This window comes from Pseudopodoces humilis, chromosome 20 (assembly GCF_049639895.1).
Source record: "Pseudopodoces humilis isolate 2021_Gansu_Grassland_sample_001 chromosome 20, ASM4963989v1, whole genome shotgun sequence".
Lineage (NCBI taxonomy): Eukaryota > Metazoa > Chordata > Aves > Passeriformes > Paridae > Pseudopodoces > Pseudopodoces humilis.
Genome location: NC_142219.1, coordinates 2,531,896 through 2,546,118, shown reverse-complemented (window position 1 = coordinate 2,546,118; position 14,223 = coordinate 2,531,896). Strand labels below are relative to the sequence as shown.

The 14,223-nt window shown below is 54.1% G+C and overlaps 1 protein-coding gene across 2 annotated transcripts; it reads right to left on the bottom strand.

Moving 5' to 3' along the window:
- Positions 1 to 280: 280 nt before the first annotated feature.
- On the bottom strand, positions 281 to 13,773 carry ABCB9 (ATP binding cassette subfamily B member 9). 2 transcript variants are annotated; one of them, XM_005524251.3, is made up of 12 exons: positions 13,695 to 13,773; positions 11,524 to 12,215; positions 11,049 to 11,163; positions 10,458 to 10,588; positions 9,224 to 9,429; positions 8,628 to 8,825; positions 6,943 to 7,071; positions 5,605 to 5,793; positions 4,903 to 5,076; positions 3,333 to 3,492; positions 3,106 to 3,242; positions 281 to 2,025 (listed from the first exon to the last, which is right to left on the bottom strand). In XM_005524251.3, the coding sequence occupies exons 2-12, from the start codon at positions 12,134 to 12,136 to the stop codon at positions 1,687 to 1,689; spliced, it is 2,391 nt and encodes a 796-aa protein (XP_005524308.1). In that variant the 5' UTR covers positions 12,137 to 12,215; positions 13,695 to 13,773; the 3' UTR covers positions 281 to 1,686. The 2 variants fall into 2 exon arrangements, with proteins under 2 accessions (XP_005524308.1, XP_087920990.1); XM_088064864.1 differs by lacking the exon at positions 13,695 to 13,773 and adding an exon at positions 12,985 to 13,273.
- Positions 13,774 to 14,223: the final 450 nt, after the last annotated feature.

The following is a 14,223-nucleotide window of genomic DNA, read 5'->3' as shown; positions in this document are numbered from 1 at the left end:
AGTCAGGAAGCAACGTGCTTTGAGAACTGGTTAGACTGCCTGTCCTTCCCTGGGAGACTGACACCCAACAGGATCCGGGATGGAAATGAGTTATCCCCACTGCTGGGCTCACAGCCATTATCAGATGCTGAAGTGTTTTACATACCTCCTTCTCTGTGGGCTCCTCTTGTCATTCCCCAGAACATGTGCAAGAGCAGCTGCATTCAGCTGTGGTCTCTGGTCAGATGTTACCTTGAAAACCCAGAAAGCAAAAAACACCCCCAACCAGAGCGGCTTGACATTGAGTGGCAGAGGTAGTATTTTATTTTTTTTGAGCATCCCTCCTCAAGGACACTAAATTTAGAGTTTGTAAAACATCACTAAATGAAAACAAAACATTGGCAATAACAAAAATGCAAACCTGCTGGAAAGGAAAATGCAGCAGCATTCAAGTATCAGAAAACATGAGAGCTAAAGTGCTTGAGAGAATTTCTTAACTATGCAGAGTCTGAAGTCAGTGTTCCCCTAAAAACGCTATTTTTAAAACAGCACCTGCCTGGCTGCATAGGATTTTTCACCAGTCTATACCAGGATAACACTAATAAGCCTGAGCCATTACCCCACAGGCTAGGAGCAACACATTTCTTTCTATCCCTCATACTAAAATAAATTATAGTCAAAGAAACACATTATAAAGTTCAGGCAGCTGAAGTTGGACTTCAAGGAACGTGACAGAACAGATTTCCCATGCAGTGAAGTCGCTAGTGTGGCCTGAAGCCGAACAAAGCTTTGGTGGGATTTATAAAGTGCTGTCTTTTAGTGTTTTATGCCTGTCTTTAGTAGTGGTTTTTTTTCACACCAGCACCGGGGTTGTGAGTTAAAAAAAATTCTGAAATAACAGACCAATTCTCAGTGGATGCTGGAGCCAGACAGACATTGCACAGTGCACACAGATAACGTTAAAAAACTACAAACAAATCAAACCAAAAAAACCCCAACCCCAAAACCTAACCCAGTTATGGTAAAACATTTCGTCCTTAAAAACAAACACCCACCAAGCACCAAGAGCAAATCAGAAATAACATCTGCCTCTCGGTCCCCTGGCTTGTCCCAGCAAGGATGGATACTACATGACACAAGCTCAGCAGCAATGTTTGAGAGCCTGAGCCTGCAGGCAACTCAGTGCAAAACTCTCCCACCATTCAGCTCCATGGGAGTGATCCAGTTTTCACCAAAGCCAATGGGAACTCCCTACAGGCTTCAGCCAACTTTGGATTAGCCCCATAGATTGACAGAGGGAGCAGGACCTTATTTTACAGTCACCACTTTTTCTATCCAGCCACAAAAGCCACCCCCTGAAATTCCTGGAGGGGTTTTCAACCTTCCCCTCCACGCATGCATTTGACATCCATTACAGTTAATAGCAGTTACACATGCAGCTCGATGGGAGAAAAGTCCCGGTCGAGAGGAGTTACTGGTAGTAAGAAAAGAAACCCAGTAGAAATGCTGAGAATTGCTAAAGACCCAGCTCCCTCGAGTGAATCCCTGTTTTGCCAGCCGGCAGGTGCCCGCAGGCCCGTCCTGCAGGAAGCTCTATGGTGTGTGTTTGGGTGTGCAGGGTGTGTGACGTGGGGCGAGCCAGCGGTGCCGTTCTGCCACCTCCGTCCCAGCGTCCAGGGAGCGTCCGAGCGCCGGCCGCGGCCGCCCTCACTTGGGAGCGGCGTTGGTGAAATCGTCCTGTGCTGCGGCCGGCAGGGAATGGTCTATCCTGAACTCCTCCTCCAGCCCGCCGGGCGCCCTGGCCGAATCCCCCCGGGCTGCAGGCTGGACACTGTCCGTGCCGCCCCCCTCCAGCCCCAGGATTTGTCTCTGCACCAGCTTGGAATAAAGGCCTCCTTCTTCCATCAGCTCCTTGTGCGAGCCCTGCTGCACCACGCGGCCCTTGTCCAGCACAATGATGTTGTGTGCCCTCTCCACAGTGCTCAGCCTGTGAGCTATGACAAGCACCGTGTGGTTCTGCAAGTCGCCGTAAATCGCCTGCTGAATCTGTGGGGAGAAAAGGCGTTAGTGCCCTGGCACTGGGAGAGCAGCGGCTTTGTGCTCTGTGTCCAGAAACCTCTGGACAGGAGATGTGCTCTCCTCTGGCTCCCTGCAGCACTACCAGCATCAGCGTGTCCAGCCCAGCTCCCAGCCCAAAGACCATCTCAGCCCAGCCAGGTGAGCTATGAACACAGGTCTGATCCTGCAAACTGGGGACTTGTCACAGCTGGGGCCCCAATTTGGAGGCCACGTGGTGCTGGCAGAGACTGCAGGGAGCCGACACCTGGTCAAACACAGCTGCTCAGAAAAGCAGGGTTCTTTCCTGAGTGTATCAAGGCAAGACAAGACAGGTTTTTTTCCCAGTCAAGAGACAATAGCACTGACCTCTAAAGGCAGGCAGGTGGCCATCAGGCACATGTCACATTGACACCCCTGGGTAGCCAAAACCAGCCCTGGGCTGCCATCAGGTACCACACATGTGACTGAGGACCTGTGAGGCAGCAAGCTGCTCCAAGGTCAGACACTTGCACTGCCCCAGCAGGATTTGTCCTCTGGAACTGGAGGCACATCTGAAATCCCAGCCCTGAACAGCCTTTCCCTTGTGTCATTGCGTGAGGGAGGCCAAACTGATGCTGGTACATCGCATCCCAGACAGATAAACCAGTTCACAGGATGCTCAAGGCTTTTCCTGCAAGTGTGGCTTCTTTGGTGCCTTGGCTGGGATTTGAGCTCAGGCAGTCCTACCCTCCTTGCTGCAGCCTCATTTTATAGGGTCTTCCTCTGTATCCTGTCCTAAAAGGCTGCACAGAATCTCTGTATGTCAATTAACACTCTCCACACTGAAAAAAATCAGCAAAGATCCCTTCCTCATCAGGTTTGTCAGGCATTGGTTGCTGTGACCATGGAATTATTCCTTTCCTGCTGGCTATAAGAGCATTGGAAGCAAATTCCTGCCACGGAATTAGTGCTTTACTCAACCCTTTGATGGCACCATGTCAAGAGCAGGTTTATCCCCTGGCTGGACACTGAAGCTACAGTCTGTCCTCCAAACCCTCTTTGGCCCAAACACCCAGGTCACCCACTCACTGCGTGCTCGCTCTCTGCATCCAGCGCGCTCGTGGCTTCATCCAGGATGAGGATGGGAGGGGCTCGGATCAAGGCCCTGGCAATGGCCACTCTCTGCTTCTGCCCACCTGACAGCTGAGCTCCTTTTTCACCTGCCTCTGTTGGGTCAAGGGAGAGAGGAAGGGATCAAAATAGAAACCAAGAGCTGCCAGGAAGTGCAGCTGCCAGGCCCAGCAGCGGGTGGGTACCTGTGTGGTAGCCGTCCTGTAGCTCGGTGATGAAGTTGTGGGCATTGGCCTTTTGGGCAGCCTGAACCACTGACTCGAAGGAGGCAGAAGTTAAGCCATAGGAAATATTATCTGCAATGGAACGGGCAAACAGCACGGGCTCCTGGCTCACCAGGGAGATCTGCAGGAAGCAAGGGAGAGCAGGGATCAGGAGCAGAAGATGTACTGCACGATATCTCGAACCACTGATATTTGTTCCTGCTGAGTAAGGACCAAGATCAAGATACAGAAATGTCATTAACCAAGACATAGAAGTGCTCAAGGTGAGTTCCCAGTGAGGATGCCAACGTCATGGTGCCCAGTTTGCATCTTTTGCTGGAAAGCCATTTTGCAGGAAAGAAACCTGACGCAATGCTGGCAACGTTGGCTTCTGGGATGGGCTTCCCCCTCCTAAAGCCTGCTGTGGTTTTGCTCCAGATCTGTTATTCCCATCACTGTTTGCTTTTCCCAGAATGGAAAATCAGTTGCTGGGATAAGTCAGGCTGGAGAGACCCTCTCCCAGGCCCTTGTTGATTTTCCTTTCAAGGCCAGTAATCACACTTGGGCCGTGTGAATGAGCCCTCTTGCATCTTTTAATCCCAAATGAGCAAGTTAGGGATGTAACTGCTGCAATTCCTTAATTGCTTAGCAACAGTCTCCCTGTCCTGCCTTACAGCCATGGCTGTTCACTGTCACGTTCAGCTGCTTTATCAAACCCTTGATATTGGCATAAATCAAACCTTTCAAACTATTACTCAGAATTTTGCATGAGAGAGCCAGGGAGACACGGTCATATTTTAATTGACTTCTTTCCATGCTCCTAACACCACACCAGGCTTTCTAAACTGAAAGACTTGCTTGGCCTTTGATTTTTGCTCCGTACGGGCAAGGAATGTAAATTAGTCACAGTGACTTTGGCTTTCCAGCCTGTCTCTGATCAATTGTTTTCAGGTTTTCCTGCTGGCTGCTGAGGCCATTTGCTCTGGGGGCAAACAAAGGAGGCAGTTACTTGCAGAGATGAAGGCTGATCTGTGCTGACACACAGATGAGAGCTGAGGGGCCTGCACCCCTCTCCTAGGCAAAGCACCAGCCCTTCTGGTGTTCCAGCTGCTGCCTGAGGATCCTGAGAGATTTAACTCCCCATTAGCTGGGAATTACTGCAAGATCTTAAGGTAGAAATTGCTGAAGGAATGCAAAACTCTTTTTTCCAAACCAAATTTAGATGATAATTAAGCCAACAGCCAAAAACATATTTCTACTGTGTTGGCCAAAAAATACCAAACAAAACATGGTTTTTGTTCTGTTTTTGGAAGGCTTCGCCTTCCCCTTGAAACCACCCTCCATCCCTTTCCCTTCCACCCCCACGAATTATCCAAATTAATTTCTTGGACCACTTCCAACCTCCAGCTTTCTGGACATTTCTGAAGCTGCCAGATCAAATCCAAAGCAACGTGCAGCAGTGCCATGCATCCCCTCTGAGCCCTGCAGGTGGTAACTGGGCTAAGCAGAACACAGGGATCACAACCAGAAGACACGTATCAGTCGCTCGTACCACGGAGTGCAGGTACTTGTGATCGTACATGTTAATGGGACGCCCATCCAGCAGCACCTGCCCGTCCTGCAGAGGGTAGAAGTTCTCCAGGATGTTGACACAGGAGCTCTTCCCACTCCCTGAAGGACCCACCAGCGCTGTCACTTTGCCGGGGTGCAGGGTGAAGGACACGTTCTGCAACATGGATGGGAGAGCGTGCTCAGCTCCAGGCTTTTCTCAATGTCCTGGGACACTACACAAGAGAAGTAGCCAGAATCTGGCCAGAGTGACCCTTTGCCTTGGTGATGTGCCACATCAGCCATTTCTCCTGGCTCTGAGGAAGCAAAAAGCCTCCAAATTGCTCCAGATTTGCCTGCTGATGTAGCAGGTCCTCTAAAAAGCAAGCTGACCTCTTTGCTGCTTCCCCCTGCCTCATGATCCCAGCCCCTCTCCCACGGAAACAGTCTGAGGCAGCTTGGCACAAAGCCCTGTACCACGCTGACATGTTTAATGCCTGAGCGGGGAACAAGGGCTTTATTAATAAATCTCATTCCTTGTAAGGAAGGCCAGCCCTAAACACCCGCTGCTCCTTTTAATCTGTTTTCCAGCATGCACTGAGCCTGCCTTTGCACATCTCTGCCGGGCAGCTGCCACTCCCCACGGGCTGGGGTTTGGTTCTGGCAGCACGTGGTGCTGGGAGCGTGCAGTGCCCACAGGGCTCACCTGGAGAACCTGCGTTGCGGAGCGAGTGCGGTAGGAAAAGGTCACATTCCTGAACTCCACCTTCCCATCCACATGATCTGGGGCCAGGGACCCGTCATGCACCATCGTGGGCTTGCGGTCAATGAACTCAAAGACCTTCTCAGCAGCTCCCACTCCCTGCATGAGGCCGCTGTACACGGAGCCGATGGACTGGAAGGGAAAGGCAATGGTGAGATCCTCCCAAGTGATGGGGAAATCAGCCAGTAAGGACTGTAACCACTTGTAAGGACAATGGCTGAAGCATTCCCGGGTCTCTCATCACCTGACATTGACTGCAGTCATCAGACAAAGGAAAAGAAAACTCTTCCTCTTCTGTTGGGTATGGACAACCCAGGGAAAGGGCATTTTTCAATATTAAATCCAGAGCTGCAGAACAGTTTGTACTGTAACTGTCCCTCCCAGCAGGAGGGTAAAAAACCCCCCAAACCAAACTAAATCCACACCAAAACCACAGCCTGGAAACCCCACCAGAGCTTGCAGTCATCTGAACAGATGGTGAGAGCTGGGCAAGCTGCCTCTAGCTCGGCTCTGCCCCTGCACAGAGGCTGAAGCACCACCAAAACCACACTTGGCTGTGAGGAAACCTCGACTGGATCATTCCTGCCTGGATTAGCCAAGTTTATGCCTCTGCAAGGGGAAGGCAGCCCTGGGTGGGCTTTACCATCCCACCCACAATCCCATCTTGCTAATGTGCTGCCAAGGCAGCAGCTTGCAGCCTATTCCAGGGAAAGGAAAAAAAAATATATATATAATGAAGTTTTTAATGAAGCCTGAAATTTAACAGGCAGCTTTGTAATCCCTTCATTCTTCAAGCCAGGAAATGTGCTTGGCAGGCTGCCAGGGCTCTGCCCTTCAGCAAGGCCAGCCTGACCCCTCTGGTCCCAGTTGCCTTTTTGGGGGACAAGCTGCTTCAGGAACATGAAGGTTGTGAGACCACAGCAGGGGAGGAACGGGGAGCAGTGGGGAGAATCCCCCCCTCTGGCAGTGCCACAGCACCAAAGAAATGTGTCATGGGAAAGTCAGCACTGGATCTATGTCTGCAACTGCCCTGGGACCTTCTGGGAGATAAACACCCTCTTGAAACATGTCAGAGTGTGGGGAGGCCCTGGTACAGGTTGCCCAGAGAAGCTGTGGCTGCCCCACCCATGGAAGTGTCCAAGGCCGGGTTGGATGAGACTTGGAGCAACCTGGGAAGGTGTGGAAGGTGTCCCTGTCCATGGCAGGGAGTTGGAATGAGATGGCCTTTAAGGTCCCTTCCAACCCAACCCATTCTGGGATTCCCTGCTAAAACTGACTCACCTCCATGCAGTCTCCCAAGACAAACTCATAAATGATGAAGGATATCAGGTTTCCACTCGTCATTTGCCCAGAGATCACAAGGTGCCCACCGTAGTAAAGGATGCTGACCTGGACCACCAGCAGAGTCAGCTGAAAACAAGAAAACACCCCAGAATCAGCAAGGACAATGGGTATTTTGGTTCCGTTGTCATTACTCACACAACAGCCCAAGCTTCATGTGCTGACATTTATTCTTTGAGCCCTGAGCTGAGGATCTCTGACAGTGCAGCTGACAGCCCTAGGAGTGAGCATGGAAATGAGAAAGACAACTCAAGTACATGGGCTGATTTAAGGAGCTGGACAGATATCTTTCAACAAAACAAGTCCCAAGGGACAACAGCCAAGAAGGCAGAATTTATCTGAAATAACAGAGCATCTCATGAACTTCTCTCTAAGATCCTCAAGCATAATAATCTGTGTTCAAATTATCCAAGACATGCAGTCACCTCACCACTAAAATAAACTGTCTGTTCTATGAGTGTGACACATTTTAATTTAGAACACAAAATCAAGCCAGGAGTTAATGCAGAATATCCTCCTTGCCTGTACAAGTCCCTGAAGCATAACCCCAGCTGTCATCTGAAGTCAGTGGGGGGGGGGGTACCACCTACTCTAGAAAGGAGACAGATCAGCTCTGATTTGACAAATACCAGCCCCTTTTATTCAGCTGGTTTTGTTCCATGCTACCCAGGTGCTCCAAAAAGAAATGATGCCCTGGAGCCCTGTGGGATCAGAAGAGGCTGTAAATTCACACAGACAAAAATACAGGGGGAAAAAAATGCTTCCTCTACAGCTCTGCCATGCTCTGATCTTAAGCTCCTACATTCCTTCCAAGAAAGACTGTACCAAGGCTGAGCTTTATCCATTGTCCTTTTTCTATGTGAGCCCTGCAGGAGCAGTTTTTGAGGGCTTTTGCCTTCTTAGATTTGTCAAGACCAGTGTCAACCCAGTTCATGCTCCAGCTTCACCTGGGAGCCCAAAAACAATGCTAATAATGCTCCCATTTTGTTTGCAGATTTGGGAAGCCATAAAGTCTCTCAGAGCTGCCCGAAGGCACCATAACTCACAGACCCTTCACCAGCGACTGCCTCGATCCCTGAACGTGCAGGGACAAGGGCAGCCTCACGTGAGGGTTTTGCCGACGCTGGAGAAGTCCCAAACCATCTGGTGTTAAACGATGAAAAAGCATTTTTGCAGGGGGGAAATAAAAAAATCCCAAAGCCAAAGCCCAGAAGCCTCCCCCTGCCACCACCCACACGCAGAAAATCTCCGTTCCTGAGCAGAAGCTCAACCAACGCCGCGGCTGTTCCCAGCCGGAGGCCCGGAGCGGAGCTGGCACAGGCACACACTGCAGCACCACGCAGGCATGGGCTGCTCCACGACCTTGAGCTCTTATCAATTATTGCTCCATTTACAGGGGAAAACAGACGTTTCCACGGAATGACACAACGCTGCCTTGCGGCGGAACAGGATGTATTTTTTGACGGATGAAAATAACAAATGATCAAGAGCCCGGGGATTACTGGCAGCAGACAGCAGGGCTGGGCTCACCCCACAGAGTTCCCTGGAAGTGGAGGAGAACCACGTGTGCTTTGGGATCTGGAGAGCTTTCCCTGCCCATCCCAGCCCCAGGGCCATCCACCTACCCCGCTGGACCAGACGTAGTAGGTGTAAGCCATGGCCTCCCGCTTGTTGAGCTTGTACACCTGCTGCAGCTTCTGCCAGTACACGTTGGCCTCCGTCTCCTCGTTGGCGAAGCTGCGGACGGTCTTCATGGCCGAGATGGTCTCCTCAGCCGTGTTGTTGGCCTTGGCCAGAGCGCTCTGCACGTCCTTGGAGAGCTTCTGCAGGGAGCAGAGGGAGGCAGAGGGAGCTCAGCGGGTGCCAGGCTGCCCGTGGCACATCTCCCCGCTCGCCCTGGGCTCTGAGACCCCACCAAGTGACTCCAAAGCGGGAGGAGAGATGGCACAAGGACAGGCAGATGCATACAGGACGTTCCACAGCCCAGCCACTTCTTCTATCAGACCTGAGATGCTTCCACTCGTGGGCATGGAGCAAGGTAAGAGCCCAGGCTACACCTGTCTGCCCACAGAGGTTTAGTGTGACCAACCTGCTCCCACTGCTGGCAGCAAAACCCTCCAGCACCACTCCAGCATCACTCCCACTGGCTCCAAGGCCACCCACAAGCTCCCTGGTGGCTTCACAGGGAGACCAGCCCGGCACTGTGGCTGCTCCTGCCTACCTGGTAGTACTTCCCATAGACATCAGACACCAGCATGATGATGGGGAAGCCCATGAAGGTGACCAGGGACAGCTTCCAGGAGAGGCTGAACATAAAGAAGATCACACCCGTGGCCTTCACCACGTTGCGCAGGAAGATGTTGATGTTCTGGGAGACCAGGTCGCTCACGATGGTCGTATCCGACGTCAGGCGGGAGATGACGTCCCCTGCAGCAACGAGGGGTCGGGGAAGGGGAGAGCAGGGACGTGTCATCATGGCAGGTCACTGCCTAACTGTGTCCCACATCCCAGGGGCCAGATGGAGCTCCCCATCCAACCAGCTGGGGGTCTGAAGGGTGGCATGGAAGGGGGACAACTCTCCACCGCTGTGGATGCAAAGCAAAACAGAGGAGCTTGGATTGCTGCATGCCCGAGGAGCAGGAGGTGGCACCTGAAGGCAGAAGCGACATCCCTGGGTCACCAAGGGTGGCTGTGGGACAGCAGAGGGGACTGTGGCAGCATCCTGTGCTGGAGGGCAGCTCACAGGCCACACAGAGGCCACAGCCTGGAGCTGACCCAAGAGACCTGAGGACATGGGTCCAGCTACCAAGGGATGAAGCTCTGGCGGTGCCTTTTGGTGGAGCCGAGTTTTACAGCCAGCAAACATCACACTGAACTCCTAAATCCTTGGCCTGTGTTTGAGCCCAGCTGAATTCCCATGCTTTTGTGCAAGTCCAGGGTTACCCATATCCCACTTCTGCTGTCCTCAGCTACCAAGGCACTGTGCAGTGACTGCTAAATACAGCAACAGCCTCAAAACTAAAAATACCACTGAGACAAAATTAAATGTGTGAAAGTTACACCAGAGTGGCACGGCCTGGGACCGGGACTGGGACAGGACTGAACTTCAAGCGGGGAAAGCAACAAGCACATCCAGCAAGCCTCACACATCCGAGGTGTCAGGGAAAGGAGCAGAGCTGGAGAGCAGCCCACCAGTAGGCTCTGATGGGAGGAAGGAAATGGGAGTTTTGGGGGTGGGACTTCTGGATGCCAGGCTGATGGGTGGCAATGGGACGTTCCCATGCTGGGAGGCCACAGAAAAGGAAGAACTTTCTGCCTCTATTTCTAACCACGAGCATGTGGGCACCACCTCTGGCTGCCCCCAGTCTGCTGTATGACAGTAGAGCAAGCCAAGGGGAAAAAATCTGGGATGGGATAGAGGGGTTAGAACAAATCCATGGGAGAGAGGAACCAACCTGTGCGATTCTCATCAAAAAAACTCATCTCCTGAGACACCAGCGACCTGAAGAGGCAGTTGCGAAGGCGGATGTTCAGTCTTGCAAAGATGAGCGTAAAAACGCCGCCCCGGATACCTGCGGCAAATGAGCTAATTGCAGATAAGAAACGTTATAGAGCCATGGACACAAAACCCTCTCAGCAACACAAACACCCCCACGCCGGGCCAAGGGCCTGGGCAGTGCTGACACCACTTATCACCAGCCCACACCTCTCCTGGGTGCCACCAGCACAGTGGTGGCTGGTCCTAATCACAGTAGTCACAAGCTTTGGGAGGGAACACAGCACTGCTGGAACAGCATTCCCCAGGGAACCCATTCCCTGTGTTCATTCCTGCTCCCCCACCTCCAGCAGATGGACATGAAGGGCTACACAAAGGCCTCGTGACTGCCAGATGCCTCTCTGCATCGTGACAGCGCAGAGAATTCACAGCACATCCCTGGGGTGTGGCAGAGAGCTGGTGGAGTGAGTGCCTGTGCCTACCATCGCCACGAGCTCCTGTGGGAAAACCCCAAACTCCTTGCCAGGGCCAAATCCAGCCCCTGGATTACCTTCCTATGGCGAGCAGTGACATGACCAGCACTGCCGTGGAGAAGCGATCCATGCTCTTCTGCACCACGATGCCGTCGATGGCCAGCCCCGTGTAGTAGGGCAGGAAGGTCTCTCCTGCAGGACAAGCACAGGACATGGAGGTTCAGCCCCACTGCATGGAACTTGCACAGGACTTGTATTCCCAACTGTGACAGCCTGTGGACAACCCCATCCCCACCACAGAGATACTTGGCCATCACACAATACACCCTGTGAGCATGGCACGTGGGGACGTCGCACTCCCAGTGTGTTTTATCTCCTGTTGCATTTGGTTTTGCCCCATTGCATTTTTCACCCACCCTGTGCAGCACGTGCCACCCAGCAGCCCCCAAAAAAAGCTGTCCTAAGGTTTTTCCAAGCCCCAGCACCATGGTTCCTCCATCCCTCCTGGTGAGGATGGGAGCACACCACGGCTCGCCTGGTCCCTTCACTCACCCAAGGCAGCCACGAGGAGGAAGAAGGAGGCGATGCCCAGGAAGAAGGCATCCGGCTTGGTGTAGGACAGCAGTTTATGGATGGTGGGACCTGCTGCCTCCTCCCTCTTGTCCCTCGGGGTGCCCCCATCACAGCTCTCCTCCACCTCGGCACGGGACTCGGAGCCGGGCCCCAGCGCCTCGCGGGAGGAGGTGACACAAGCCAGCAGCTGCCACAGCCCGAAGGTGGCTGCCAGCGCCACGTAGGTCCAGGCAAAGAGCCCCCAGAACCAGGGGTCCCTGATGGTCTTCCGCACCTCCGAGTAGAGCAGCAGCTTCACCATCATGTAGATGCCCATGAGGAGGCAGACGACGGCGATGAAGGTCCGCGATGCCCTGAGGCGCCGGGGGCCGTAGGCCGTGTTGGTGGCCACGCCGATGGCAGCCCCCAGCAGCACACAGCTGCGGTACAGGCAGCCCCCCCAGATGTCCAGCAGCGAGTTGAAGATGTTGAAGTGCCGCAGGTCCTGCAGGACATTCCGGCCGCCCTGGCCGTGGGTGTAGAGCAGCGTGGTGACCACCACATCGGCCCCGCTGAGCGCCAGCGTGCTGGCCACCGCCTTCCAGGCGCGCATCCTCGTCGCCGGGCTGGGAGTCGCTGACGTGGTGAGGGGAAGCCCTAACACAGGAAGGATGTGCTCATGTCGGCCTCTGCTGCGGGGTGAGAAGAAGGAGATGGGGTTATTTACCCCAGGGAGGAGGAAGGGAAAGGGAAGAAAGATGGGGGGACAACCGTGCCAGCTCCCTACCAACCCATCCCAATGCCAGACAACACTACCTGCACCTCCCTCCCCTCCCACACATGGCCCAAGGTATTCCATTAAATAAGCAGCACAGACAAACTTCCCTCCTGGATGCCTTCACCCATCCTGAATCCCGAAGCAGAAGTCTGCACATCCCGATGGGAATCTTTGTCCCCACTTGCTGTGGCGGCTGCTGAGTGCTGCCACAACATCCGTGCAGCCACGTGTCCTGCCCTACAGAGCCGTGTAAACTTGGACAGTCATGATCCCAGAGTCCCTGCCCACCTTTCCCAAGACAAAGCTGAAACCAAGCAGTCAAAACTGTAGGAAAGCAGACAGGGGAGCAGATTAGTTCTATAATGGATCCCCCTCATCAAAATAAGACTAAACCATAGGTACTGCAGCTTGTCACACCTTACTGTCCCCAGCCCTCTTGGATATTAATTCAGGGTAGCCCACTAAACCCGCTGTTTAGTCAGCGTGCAGTTCAATGACACAACAAAAATCCCGAGAGGAAATTAAAAAGGGGTTGGAATTCCAGAGCTGCGTCCCGCGGGAGATGAAGGCTCCAGGGTGGGCGGGACACTGCCTTTGCTGTGGCCCGGGGTTCTGGGCGGCAGGTTCTGAATGGACACGGGAAAGGGCAGAAAGCTCGACTTGCTCTAAGCCGTGCCGCTCACCTGCTCCGGTGCCATGCCCTGAGGAGCCACGCGTTGGCAAGAGGGAGGTACCCGATCCCAAAATTTGTGCTGGGTCAGCAGCTGGTGACGGTGCACAGTGCGGGCGGCACCGAGCAAGGGGTGCCGTGTGCCGGCCACGCTCCGGCCTGCGTGAGCGCAGCCCCCCAAAACCAAACCACCGGGACGAAGGGCAGCCCTTGGCACCGGACAAGCTCCGCCCTCGGGCGAGAGCTGCTCTGCGGCCGGGCAAGTGGGATAAAAAGCTAAAAAGCGGAGGAAAACGAGGCAGAGGCTGCAATCTGGGGAAGCACGGGGGTTTACGGGGTGGGTGGGGAAGGAGGGATGGAGGCCAAGCAGAGCAGCGGTGCCAGGGAGGAGCAGGACACGCTTCCCAGGGTGCTCGCTGCTGCCATCCGCTGCAAAGCTGCGCGGATCCGGCCCATGGAGGAGGAGGAGAAAGAAGAGGAGGAGGAGGAGTAGAAGGCAGCCACCGCAGCTCCCCACCACCCGCAGCAACGTCCCCAAACCCCCGAGCTGGAGCCGCCCAAGGTCCCCACTCGCATCCAGCCTTCCCCGCGTAGGAGAACGTCCCGAGGCGAGGCGAGAGACACCCGGGAAGGGCCGTGCCCGCCGTACCCCGGCCGAACACACACACACACGGCTCCCCCCTTCCGAGCGGCTCAGCCTCGGCCCGCCCGGACGGCTCTTACCGGCGGCGGCTCGGGGATCGGCGGCTCAGCCCGCTCGGACCGGCGGCGGCGGCGTCCCGGGAACAAGGTCGCTGCTGGGCGTGGCTCCGCGGTGGCCACGCCCCCGACCACGCCCCTCCTGCGGCGCGCGCCCGGCCCCGCCCACGGCCGGACCGGCCAGCGGCACCGGGGTCCCCCCAAATTCGGGGTTCGAGGTGGGGGTCCCCGGTCCCCCCGCTCCGCCCCGTCCCGGTAAACCTCGCCCCGACGCGGCAAAGGCGGTCCCGGAGTTTTCCCCACCTTAGAAGGTTTTTTATCCTCTCCAAATACACATGTTCTTAAATTTTTAAGATTATTTTATTGGTTCTATGTAATTTCTGCAGTAAAGAGGGAAAATACAACACAGGAATTGGCTCAAAAGCAACCGGGATAAGAACTCGAAATAATATTTTAAGTTAACCCTTAAAGAGGGGTTAGGTGGGGGTTTAATTAACCCCTAACACAGAGGGATCCACTTTGAAGAAATCCAGCTTGTAAATTACTTTCCCCT